This window comes from Leucoraja erinacea, chromosome 2, assembly GCF_028641065.1.
Source record: "Leucoraja erinacea ecotype New England chromosome 2, Leri_hhj_1, whole genome shotgun sequence".
In the NCBI taxonomy this organism is placed as follows: Eukaryota; Metazoa; Chordata; class Chondrichthyes; order Rajiformes; family Rajidae; genus Leucoraja; species Leucoraja erinaceus.
In genome coordinates, this window is record NC_073378.1 from 40,452,784 (window position 1) to 40,464,936 (window position 12,153).

The 12,153-nt window shown below is 38.8% G+C and overlaps 1 protein-coding gene across 1 annotated transcript in view; it reads left to right on the forward strand.

The window, feature by feature from the left end:
• The window catches only part of LOC129709149 (cilia- and flagella-associated protein 69-like), a 109,979-nt gene that overhangs the window by 55,656 nt on the left and 42,170 nt on the right, over positions 1-12,153 (forward strand). Inside the window, exon 16 of the mRNA XM_055655301.1 lies at positions 7,746-7,827. Within this exon, the coding sequence (XP_055511276.1) occupies positions 7,746-7,827 (82 nt within the window). The remainder of the gene's footprint in view (positions 1-7,745; positions 7,828-12,153) is intronic.

Below are 12,153 nucleotides of genomic sequence, written 5' to 3' on the forward strand. Positions count from 1 at the left end.
CCAAATTTGTTAAAACTAAATTGGATCCCGATATAAAATTGATCACATTAGGTATGTCAGAGGCCTGTTCTAAGTTACCCATATTTCAAAGACGTTTTCTCAACTATGGCCTAATAATGGTGAAAAGATTAATACTTACATTTTGGAAACAGACAACAGTCCCTACAGTGAAGATGTGGATTACAGATATGTCCGAGACACTACATTTGGAAAACATTAGGCTTGTCTTGGCGGAAAAACCAGATCAATTTCTTAAGACATGGACACCCTTCAATGAATTTTTACAACAATAGTATGGTGAAACACAAATTTAAATTTAAATCCGATGCCATGTTGGGTGACGTGTGGGGGTGGGGGGGAGGGGCAGGGGCAAGGTATATTTCCATTTTTTTCTTATTCCTCTATCTTTCTGCTTCACTGCTTTGGTAGTTTAGGGGACTTTTTATTTTTCTTCTCTACTCTATCTTTTCACTTTTTCCTTTCTTCTTTTCTTGCTTGCTCTTTTTCCCTTTTTTTTCAATTTCACAACAGGTTAAAAATGAAGCTGTACAATAATTGTACAATTCTAAATGCCGGACGTTTTATCTTTGTACAATTGCTTCTAATAAAATTAAAAAAGAAAAAACGAAAAAGAAAATATTCAGAACAAATAAGAGCTGACACCGATGACCAAAGAAAGGTGGAGCGCACAAAGGTCGATAGTTGGCTGTGCAACAGGTGATAGACAAACAGTGGACCAGATAGGATGACTAGGATGGGAGAGGGGTGGAAAGAGAGGGAATGCAGAGGTTAATTCAAATTAGAGAAATCAATATTTATACCGCTGGGTTATTCCTGGCAGCAGCAAGTATACGATTCTTCAACAGTCATTGACATCACTCAGTCACTACTACAGTTTGATGTTAATCCTACTCTGCCAGTCCAGGAAGTAAATGGTTCAAGTGCAAACCAAGCAACATCCTCACATTTCTTCTTTTGTCCCACAAATTTGATTGCAGTAAATGTAGACGTATCTTCTCCATCTTTATCCTTAACCACTTCTATTCTATAGCAAAAAGACTCTCCATCAATGGCAAAATACCCTGTTATTTACATGACTGTCAAATAACAACTCACTGTTGCAACTGTTTAATACTTTATTTTTATTTTATTTTTTTATTTTTATTTTATTAGAAGTAAGTACAGTCATATGACACCAAAGTGCCTAATATATATTTTCATAATACATTTTATGTACAACTTTTTTTTTTTTTTACATTGAAAAAAGATTAGAATAAGAAAAATAAGTTAGATAGTAAAGGATAGAAAGATGTGAAATATATAGTGTGTGAAGAAAGAAAACGAGCAAATGAAGAAAGTTGAGAAAAAGAAAATAGAACAAATAAAATAAAATTAAAGAAAAAAAGGAGATCATTATTTATAATCTTGACCAACCCTCGTCCAGTCCTGAAACAGTTCTTTTACAATTGTGTTGCACCATATGATTCCAAAAAAACTACGAATGGAGACCAACTCGTTATGAATTGGTCTGATTTATCCATTTGGAGGAATCGCATTTCCTCAAGATGAGCGGTGTCCAACATACTTGCAATCCACATTTTAAACGCTGGTATTGATGTACCCTTCCAAAATTTAAGTATTAATTTTTTTGCTATTATTAAACCATAGTTAAAGAATAGATTTTGAGATGTGTTCAATTTATTCCCATCTTCCATTATGCCAAATATAATCATTTCAGTATTAGGTTCCATTCTTGTCTTGAATAATTTTGTAAATATTTCAAAAATATCATTCCAAAATCTATAGTTGCCTTTTGGGCTAGACATTTATCACAAGTGGCGGATATATTTGGATAAAATTTGTTCAATCTTGTTTTTGAATAATATAATCTATGTACAATTTTAAATTACATTAGATTATGTCCTACATTAATTGAACATTTGTGAATATATATCAAGTATTTTTCCCATGTAACCTTCGTGATTTTTATCATTAGATCCCGTTCCCACTCTTCTCTAAGTACCTGTCGATGGTGGGTCTATATTTAGAATGCTATTATATAAATATGATATTAATTTTTGTGAGTCAGCTTCAATATTCATTGCTTCTTCCAATACTTCAGAGGTTATTTTTTGTTATCCTTGTATATATTTTTTCATGAAATCACAAATCTGAAGATATTTAAAATATTGGTTGTTTTTCAATTTAAATTTTAATTGTAATTGTTGGAATGATAGTAGGTTTCCCATTTCGTACATATCCCCAATCCTTCTAATTCCGAGACTTTCCCATTGGTTATATGTCTTATCAATAAGAGATGGTTTAAATAAAGGGTTATTCGCAATTGGCATTAACAGTGATAGATTTCTTAATTTTAAAGATAATTTTATTTGTTTCCAAATTCTTATTGTACCATATATAATTGGGTTCTTCTTATATATTGTGTTATTCAGTTTTTTTGGGGAGAAGAGGATCGTTCCTATATTACAAGGATGGCAATCCTCCTTCTCCATTTTTATCCATTCTGTCTGTTGGGTAGAAATATCCAACCAATAAATCATATTCTTAACATGCACTGCCCAGTAATAATACATAAAATTTGGAAGTGAAAGTTCCCCGACCTCTTTTGGTTTACATAAGTGTTTTTTTGTGATTCTATGTGATCTATAGTCCCAAATATAATTAGTTATATTAGAGTCTAATTTAAAAAAAAAAAATGTTTGGTATATATACCGGTATAGACCGAAATAGGTATAGTAATTGTGGTAGGAAGATCATTTTTAATGCATTTATTCTACCTAATAATGATAAGGGAAGTGTTTTCCAAAATTTAATCAGCATATTAAGTTTATTTAATAAAGGTATGAAATTAGCGTTGAATAATGCTTTATATTTTCTAGTAATCTGAATACCCAAATATTTAAATTTTTCTGTTCCGATTTTAAAGGGGAACTTCAATATGTGCGTAGGTTCTTGAGGTTTTAATGTCATGATTTCACTTTTATTCCAGTTTATTCTATATCCAGAAAAAGACCCAAATTCCTCTATTAAGTTTAATAAATTTGGTATGCTCGTTTGTGACTTTGTAATACATAAAAGTATATCGTCTGCATATAATGAGATTTTATTCTTTGAGTCCCTGGTATTATAGCCCTGAATATTCGGATGAATTCTTGTATTTTCAGCCAGGGGTTCTATCATAAGGGCAAATAGCAGGGGTGGTAATGCACATCCCTGCCTATTATCCCTTGATAGTTGAAATTTTTGAGATAACATGTTATTAGTTAAAATTCTTGCCATCGGTTTATCATATAATAATTTTACCCATGTTATAAAATTCTCTCCCATATTACATTTCTGCAGTACTTTATATAAGTAATGCCACTCTACCTGATCAAATGCTTTCTCTGCATCCAAAGAAATAATTGATATATCTTCTTCCTCTTATAATATCTTATATTAAACAGGCGTCTCTGATTATTAAATCAGTATCTTTTGGGTATAAACCCCGTTTGATCAGGGTTTATCAATTTACTAATATATTTGTTTAATCTACTTGCTAAAATCTTTGCTAAAATTTTCTGATCTGTATTTAAAAGTGATATAGCTCTGTATGAGCCCGGATCTTCTAAATCTTTATCTTTTTTTGGAATAAGCGTAATAGTTGATTCTGTTAGTGTTTCAGGTAGTTTGTTTTCTTTAAAAGCATGGGAGTATAAATTAAATAAATAAGGGGTCGTTATCTCATGAAATTTTTTATAAAATTCATTATTAAAACCATCTGGTCCCGGTGTCTTACCATTTTTCAACGATTTTATTGTTTCACCTATTTCTTTGATTGTGATTTGAGCTCCTAGTTCCTCTTGTTCCAAAAGGTCCAGTATTGGAAGATTACAGTTATCTAGACATTTTTTTATTTTACTATCTTCTATTTTAATTTTAGATGTATACTAGACCAAGTGCAGACCCGTTGGGTCTGTTTCCCCAACGGCATTTGCGGGGGGGTGAGAAGAGGGTAGGGAGGAGGAGGAAACGGGATAGATTTGGGAGGGAAAGGAGAGCTGGGTAGGGGGTGAGGGATGGGGAGAGAGCTTTGGGGGAGGAGGGATGGGGAGGGAGGGGATGGGGACGGGGGTGGGGGGAAAGAGGGGAAAGAGTGGGGAGGGAGGAGGAGGGGGTAGCGGGAGTGATGGAAGAGGGACAGAGGGATAGGGGAAGGGTGTGGGGGGAGAGAGAGGAAGGGGTGGGGTAGAGAGGGAAGGGGGGTGGGGGAGAGAGGGATGGGAGGGGAGGGGAGAGGGGGAGGAGAGAGTGGGAGAGAAGTGGAAGAGTGGGGAGGGAGGGAGGGGTAGAGGGGTAGCGGGAGTGGTAGAAGAGGGACGGGGGAGTGGTGGAAGAGGGACAGAGAGGTATGGGAAGGGGTGGGGGAGAGAGGGGAAGGGAGGGGAAGAGAGATGGGTGGGGGTGGGAGAGGCGTGGGGTAAGGGGGTAGAAGTGGAAGAGTGGGGAGGGATGGGTAGGGGGAGTGATGAAAGAGGGACAGAGGGGTAGGGGGAAGGGGGTGGTGGTAGAGAGGGAAGGGGGTGGTAGAGAGGGAAGGGGGTGGGGGAGAGAGAGATGGGTGGCAGAGGGAGAGGGGTGAGGAGAGGGACACATAGAAACATAGAAATTAAGTGCAGGAGTAGGCCATTCGGCCCTTCGAGCCTGCACCGCCATTCAATATGATCATGGCTGGTCATCCAGCTCAGTATCCTGTACCTGCCTCCTCTCCATAACCCCCTGATCCCTTTAGCCTCAAGGGCCACATCTAACTCCCTCTTAAATATAGCCAATGAACTGGCCTCAACTACCTTCTGTGGCAGAGAGTTCACCACTATCTGTGTGAAAAATGTTTTCCTCATCTCTGTCCTAAAGGATTTCCCCTTTATCCTTAAACTGTGTCCCGCTTGTCCTGGACTTCCCCAACATCGGGAACAATCTTCCTGCATCAGACAAATGCAATTCAGGACTTTTCTCTTCACAAGCAAAGTCAGAATGACGGTTAGTGAAGAATTCGAATAATCGCTGAGCGTTCTCTATGGCAACAATGTATTTGAGCATTGGGCATTGTGACATCACACAATGGAACGTTCACCATGGGCTGGGGTCCTGCAAAGGCATATGTAAATGATTCCATTCCGATTGGACATCTGTGAGCATCGGGCATTGTGACATCACACGATGGAACATTCATCAGGGGCTGGGGCTGGTGCTGCTTCTGTGGGTGAGGGGGGGGGGGGGGGGGGGGTGGGGGGGGTGGTGAAGGATTGGGGGGGGTGAGGGGGGATCGGGAGAGAGATGTGGAGGGAGGGGGGGGGAGGAGGGCGAGAGGGGGAGAAGGGTGGGGGGAGAGAGGGGGAAAGAGTGGGGAGGAAGAGTGGAGGGGGAGCCAGTTTATTTTTGAAATATTGAGGTGGGGGGGGGGGGGGGGGTGGGAAAGGATTTGATTAAAAAAGTGTACTTAAACACGACGAAATGTAATGTGGAGCAGATACTTAGAAAGAAAAGCGAAATCCCTACCGAAATGGAAAATATGTCGGCGATTCTGCGTCTGGTTTCGGAGTTGCAGGGAATCAAAGGAAGAAATGCGGCCAGAAGCCGTACATGCAAATGGATCCATTCCGATTGGTCGTCTGCGAGCGTCGGGCATCGTGATTGGACGTCCGCAAGCATCGGGCATTGTGACATCGCACGGCGGGAACGAATCGAAAGGCAGGAAGGGCGCCGTACGGCAGGCGGTCGGATGGGACGAGAGTTTTATATATATACATGTCGCTTTTCAACGATTTTAGTTGGGCAAAAATTTTACCCCTCTTAATTGGTTCGTTGGCACCCCTTATATTCCAACTACAAAATGTAATTCCTCCATTCTTTATTTGTCTATCGTCTTGCATTGTAAATCAAGGTAATATTCCTGAATTATATGGTGCAACCAAATACCTCAGAATTTTAGGAGTTGGGTGGTCATCCCGGGTTATTAGATTTATATTGCATCTCCTACTTTAAACATAAGTATTAAACAGTATAAAACATATTGAATTCAATAGTATACCTACAAACAAAATTGGCAAAAGAATCAGCAAAATTTGAGAGTAATATCAGGACAACAGAAGCACACAAGAAGTTTGGTATTTATTCAATAGTGAGCTGTTAGTAAATAATTTATTTGCATATGCACCACCATGGACTAAAAATGGATGCTGCTTGTCACAATGTCTAATTGCCAGCATATTAGATAACTTAATGTTATACAAAGTGAAGGCAGTTGAAAGCCATTCCTTAATTTTTAAACAAGATTAATCCCACATGGAAGCACCTTAAATCCCTCCCTAGATCATCCCCAAAGTATAGTTATTCGCAAGTGACCTCATTAAATATAAATAAAGTGGCAAATGAAAATGGAATTTAAAATATTTATGAACTTACCACTTGTCCATATTTATTCATAATTGGTACTAGATAATCATTCTATCTATACTTGCACAAAAATGTTTCACCAAATAATAATCTAGGATAAACAGAAATTTGAAGTATCTTAGATTTTTTGAAGAAGGTAGTTGCAAACAATGGCATTTGCTGTAGATTGTTATTTAATAAGAGGAACTTTCATAGAAACATAGAAAATAGGTGCAGGAGTAGGCCATTCGGCCCCTCAAGCCTGCACCGCCATTCAATATGATCATGGCTGATCATCCAACTCGGTATCCTGTACCTGCCTTCTCTCTATACCCCCTGATCCCTTTAGCCACAAGGGCCACATATTGTGCAGTAAACTGGACTTTATTCACTTAAATACCCATCCCTGTGTAATCATCAGATTGTGGCAATCTCAGTAGAAGTGTGTTGTGGACCAGAATGGGGCTTGGGGAGATTTTCAGCGGGAATCAGGTAGAACCGATGGTGTGAGAAACCCATTGCAGAAGCCATCAGCATGGGAATCCGATGCTGCAGACCAGCACGCCCCACCACCCAGATGATAACCTTCGTGAAGGCCGGAGTGCAGCTGCCATGCTCCATAGGTGAGGGAAGAATTCATGGAATCTCAGTCTGGAGGATCAGTATGGGAGAGTCCAGTCAAGAAGAAAAGCAATTTTATAATAGTTTCTATTGCTTTCCATTGACCGAGATTTTAATAACACCCTACACTAAAGCAATTAATGCAATTCACTGTCCAAAAGTGCATTTGAATTAGAAATGGAAACTTTTGAAATTGAGCTGAGTTGATATTTATAAATGAGCTATGGAATAGAAGTCGAGGAACGACACTGACTTGATTTTTCTTGCAAGGACAGCAATAGGCTCAAAGGGTCAATGGCTTGTAATGACACTGTGGTTCGAATTAATGGTCATTACGGTTGAAGAAATTGAAATTATGTGATTTGACTAGAAAAATATTATTAGGACTCAAATCTCAGGCACTGGTATTTTTAATGGCTATAGAAATTATGATACAGCATCAGAAAGAGGGAAACATTATGAGTGAGAAAGATTTATATAATAACCTTCACAAAGTTAGCCAAGGTACTACATAACATTAAATTTTAGCCACTAATTTAAAAAAAATGATCAAGGATTTATTTTCCAAAATGACAGCAAACTGGGATGATTATATTTGCACATGGTAATTTCCAATGCTCATTTGCAGTAAATAAAAACAAACTAATCAATAATAAAGTTAAGAAATCCACTTTATATATTTGTTGCAGGTGCTGCATTGTTGGATGCTATACTGCTGAGGATGCTTTCCTTGAAACCGGAGGCATTTTTCTTCTCCTGGATTTGCTTGAAGTAAGAATTTAACTTTAATGTTACTTTCGTATTTCTGTTTCTGTAATAGTAATCCAATGAGTTTAAATAACTACATTAAAATTTAAGAATAAAAAAAATTAAACAATGTAAAAGTATCTGAAGTGAAAGCTTTTCCCTTTGAGAATAGGGAAGATTCAAACAAGAGGACATGACTTCAGAATTAAGGGACAGAAGTTTAGGGGTAATATGAGGGGGAACTTCTTTACTCAGAGAGTGGTAGCGGTGTGGAATGAGCTTCCAGTGGAAGTGGTGGAGGCAGGTTCATAGGTATCATTTAAAAATAAATTGGATAGGCATATGGATGAGAAGGGAATGGAGGGTTATGGTATGAGTGCAGGCAGGTGGGACTAAGGGGAAAAAAAATTGTTCGGCACGGACTTGTAGGGCCGAGATGGCCTGTTTCCGTGCTGTAATTGTTATATGGTTATATGGTTATATGGTGGTGTTCGTCAGTGTGACAATGAAGATGTTAAATGTCAAAAATTATCAACAAGTTGGTTAAATATCCCATGAAGATATATAGAGAATCTGCAGCCTAGTTAGCCAAACATTGGGAACATGAGGTTGAGAAGGTTGAGAGAAGTCCATCACCATCATCAGATAGAAAAGTACGAGGGGAAAATTTGATGCCTGGTGCCATGATTCACTGAACACACAAGGGTCTACAGATACTGGAATCTGGAGCAAAACAAAAACAAACTGCTGAAGGCTTCTAATGTGTCAAGCAACATCTGTTCGGGCAGAGGGATAATCAAAGCTTTGGGTCGAGTCCCTGCTTCAGGGCTGGTTCTTTTGGTTTTCAATTGTCATTTCCAGGATCTTACAACTAGTTGTGCTACAATATCCTTTCCCCTTCTTCCCCTTTATTTGCTTCAGATTGCAATTCTTATGATATCTCTGGACCACCTATCCTTAAACAGTCAAGAATTCTTCTCAAACTGATCTTGTCAATGGTTCACCATGTGCAATTAACTAGATTGTAGAACTACAATAAGCTGCATTCTATTACTCCATTAGATCAAATAATTCGGCCACCTTGAATCTCTTACATATAATCGAGTTTGCAACCCCTTCTCCCTTAACTCCCACACTCCCACTTTGATTGTATCATCTTCATTTTGTTTTTTATGAACCCATTAATTGGCCAATTTAGTGAGCCAGTTCATTTTTGTTAAATAACTCTCATTTCGTTGGATTTTTAAACATTATTATACAAAAGTGCTTTGGTGGGAAAGTTTTGGATTTATCAGCATTCATCAGCATTTTGAAGTTTATCAATGGCAATCATCTGAGCACGACATATCCTAAGGGTTTGGGGATTGCATCTCAGCTTGATGGAGCCAAAGGAACTTTTTTTTCTGTGGACTTGTATATATTGATAGTCAAATCACAGGGACGATAAAATTATACAGATAACTATATTTCAACAAATACAATCACTCCTCCAGCATTTTTACTTCAACTGCAATCTGCCTTAAAAAGTTAATTATAAAGTCCCTTGGTTTCTCACAACATGTTGAAATATGACGTGTGACCATTTTTTATATGCAAAGGCCACAACGCTATTCTTGGTTCTTGGTTTCTTGGTCCTCCAAAATATTCCAAATGGAATTTAAACTGGAGGTGGTGAAGGGAGGGCTTAAGCCAGAAAGGGTTATTGGGAAGAAAGAGCTACTTTAAATTTAGTTGTATCTGGTTGGGTAACTATAGTTGGGTGGAGATTATTCCATGCTTTATAGTATTACATACAAGGAAACACCAGGACAGTAGTAAGTCAAGGCAGTAAGTCAAGACAGTGTTTATTTTAAGAAGAGGAGGTTAGTTGGTAAAAATGGTCCATGGAGTGGGAGAGAGAATTATGATGGGTGCAGGTAAATGATCTGAGAGGAGGTGGGCTCAGACATTCAGATAACCAGGCAGTGGAATGCCCGAACACTTTAACAGAGACCTGATGTGTGGTAAGAATCAACCATCGTAGGCCAGACCTTAAACAATAATGAGACAGCAAAGAGATAGAACACTTGGTTGCAGAACAACAACTGCTCTTTCATTGTTAGTAGAATGAAGAAGCTAGTTACTGACTTCAGATAGTCAAGTGGAGTACATACCCCAGTCTACACCAATTAACCTAGAGTGGAGATGTTTGAGGGCTTCATGTTCCTCTGCTTAAATGCCACTAACATTTTGTGCTGACACTACAACATGCCTCTATTTCCTCAGAAGATTAAGGAAATTCGACACCCAGTTCTCTGTACAGACTAGAGTCGCCACCATTGGCTCAATCTAAACTTCACACTGCCTTGAGAAAATAACCAAAATAATCAAATTAGACCAGATTTAGGAAGAGCTTTTAACCTTTCACTCTAAAAAGAAAATGTACAGCTCTTCCCACTTTGCACATAACAAATCCTCTCATTCCCAGAATATTCTAGAATATAGTCTACTTATCCTTAAAGACCTCCAGTGCAGTGATCAGAAAATCACTAATATTCCAGTCGTGACCAAACCAACTTTCATAAAGGATGGCACAGAGTGCAGGAGCAGCTGAGCGGGTCAGGCAACATCTCAGGACTACATGCGCAGGCAATGTTTCGGGTTTGGACCTTTCTTCAGACTGATTGTTGGGTGGGGGGGTGGGGGGAGAGAAAGCTGGAAGAGAGGAGGGGTAGGACAAAGCCTGGCAGGCAATAGTCCAACACAGATGAGGAGGCTTATATGATAAGCAGATGGTTGGATAAAGGCCAGAGATGAAAATACAGAAAGTGTGAGACAAACGGATTGAAGTGTTATGAAAGCTAGTGGATGGAATATGGGTGGAAGGGGGAGGTGATGGGAGAAATAGGTGCGAGTCCAGGTGGGGCACGGGGGGGGAGGAGAAAAGGGGAAAAGAAGGGGAGGGGAGGTTATATAGGGGAAGAAGGGAGAGGAGGGAAGGTTATGTAGTTATTGGAGAATTCACTGTTCATCCCGTTTGGCTGTAAGCTACCCAAGCGGAATATAAGGTGTTGTTCCTCCAGTTTGCATGTGACCAGACTCTGGCAATAGAGGTAGCCCATGGCAGAAAGGTCAGTATGGGAATGGGAAGAGGAGTTAAAATGGATAACAACCAGGAGACACTACAGGTCTTGGCAGATTGAGCATGTGTTTGGCGAAACGGCCGCGGAGTCTAAATTTGGTGTCACTGATGGACAGGAGGCCACATCGGGTTGCAGTAGATGAGATTAGAGGAGGTGGGATGGGATGAGTGAACCAAGAAGTTGCAGAGGAAACGGTCTGTACAAAAGGCAGAAAAGGGCAGGGATGGGAAGATGTGACTGTTGGTGGGATCACGTTGGAAGTAATGGAAATTATGATGTCTTGTCCCATCTGGGGGGAGGGGGAACAAGAGCAGAACTACAAGACACAAAGGAGATACACTTGAGGGATCTTTCATAAAGGTCCATCACAGTTCCTGAGTTTTTTTCAAAATCAACTGCTGGTGCTGAAAACCTGAAATGAAATCAGAATATGTGGGAATCACTCAGCAGGCCAGACAGCATAGATGGAAAGAGCAGAGTTAACATTTCAAGTTAAAGATCATTCCACACATGCTGTCTGACCTGCAGAATGTTTCCAGCATTTTACGTCTTTTAACAGCAATGATACAAGGCAACCTTTACACAAACTGCTGTAACTCAGCGTCTTCTTGTGCCTCTTTTGTTTTTTAAAATATTTAATTTGTGTTTGTTGTATCTGCTAATATATACTTTATTGTTAATAGTATGCTTGGTTCGTTCATTGTTATCTGTGTCGCATATACTATTTATAGGAATTTCTATATAAATGGAATTGGTAAATTAAGATATAATGATTTAAATTTAGTGAAACGTATAAAGCAATCAAATGTATAGAACATGTTGAAGATAATTTTGGAACCGATTTGGCAATTTGCTTTGAATCCCATGAGCTCTAACCTTTTGGACCAGATTCGGATTTACAGTAAATTAGTTTATTGTCAATATACACCAAGGTTTAATTAAATTCCTTGTTTGAACAAAGCTAGTAGAGTAAATACAAAATGGTACTGATAAAAGTGATGTGCAAAATAGTAGAATAGTGCAAAGATTGTAGTGCAATCTAAAGTGGTGCAAAAAAAGTACTGACGATTCTATTTCATGTATAAAGAACTAAAGAAACAACCAAATTAGGTGAATTATGAGTAATAGAACATGGCAGATTTCTTAGTAAGACTTTGTCAAAGGCTTTATTAAAGTCCACGTAGACAACCATATTGACCATAAACTAGGAAAGTTTGGCTTTATGAAG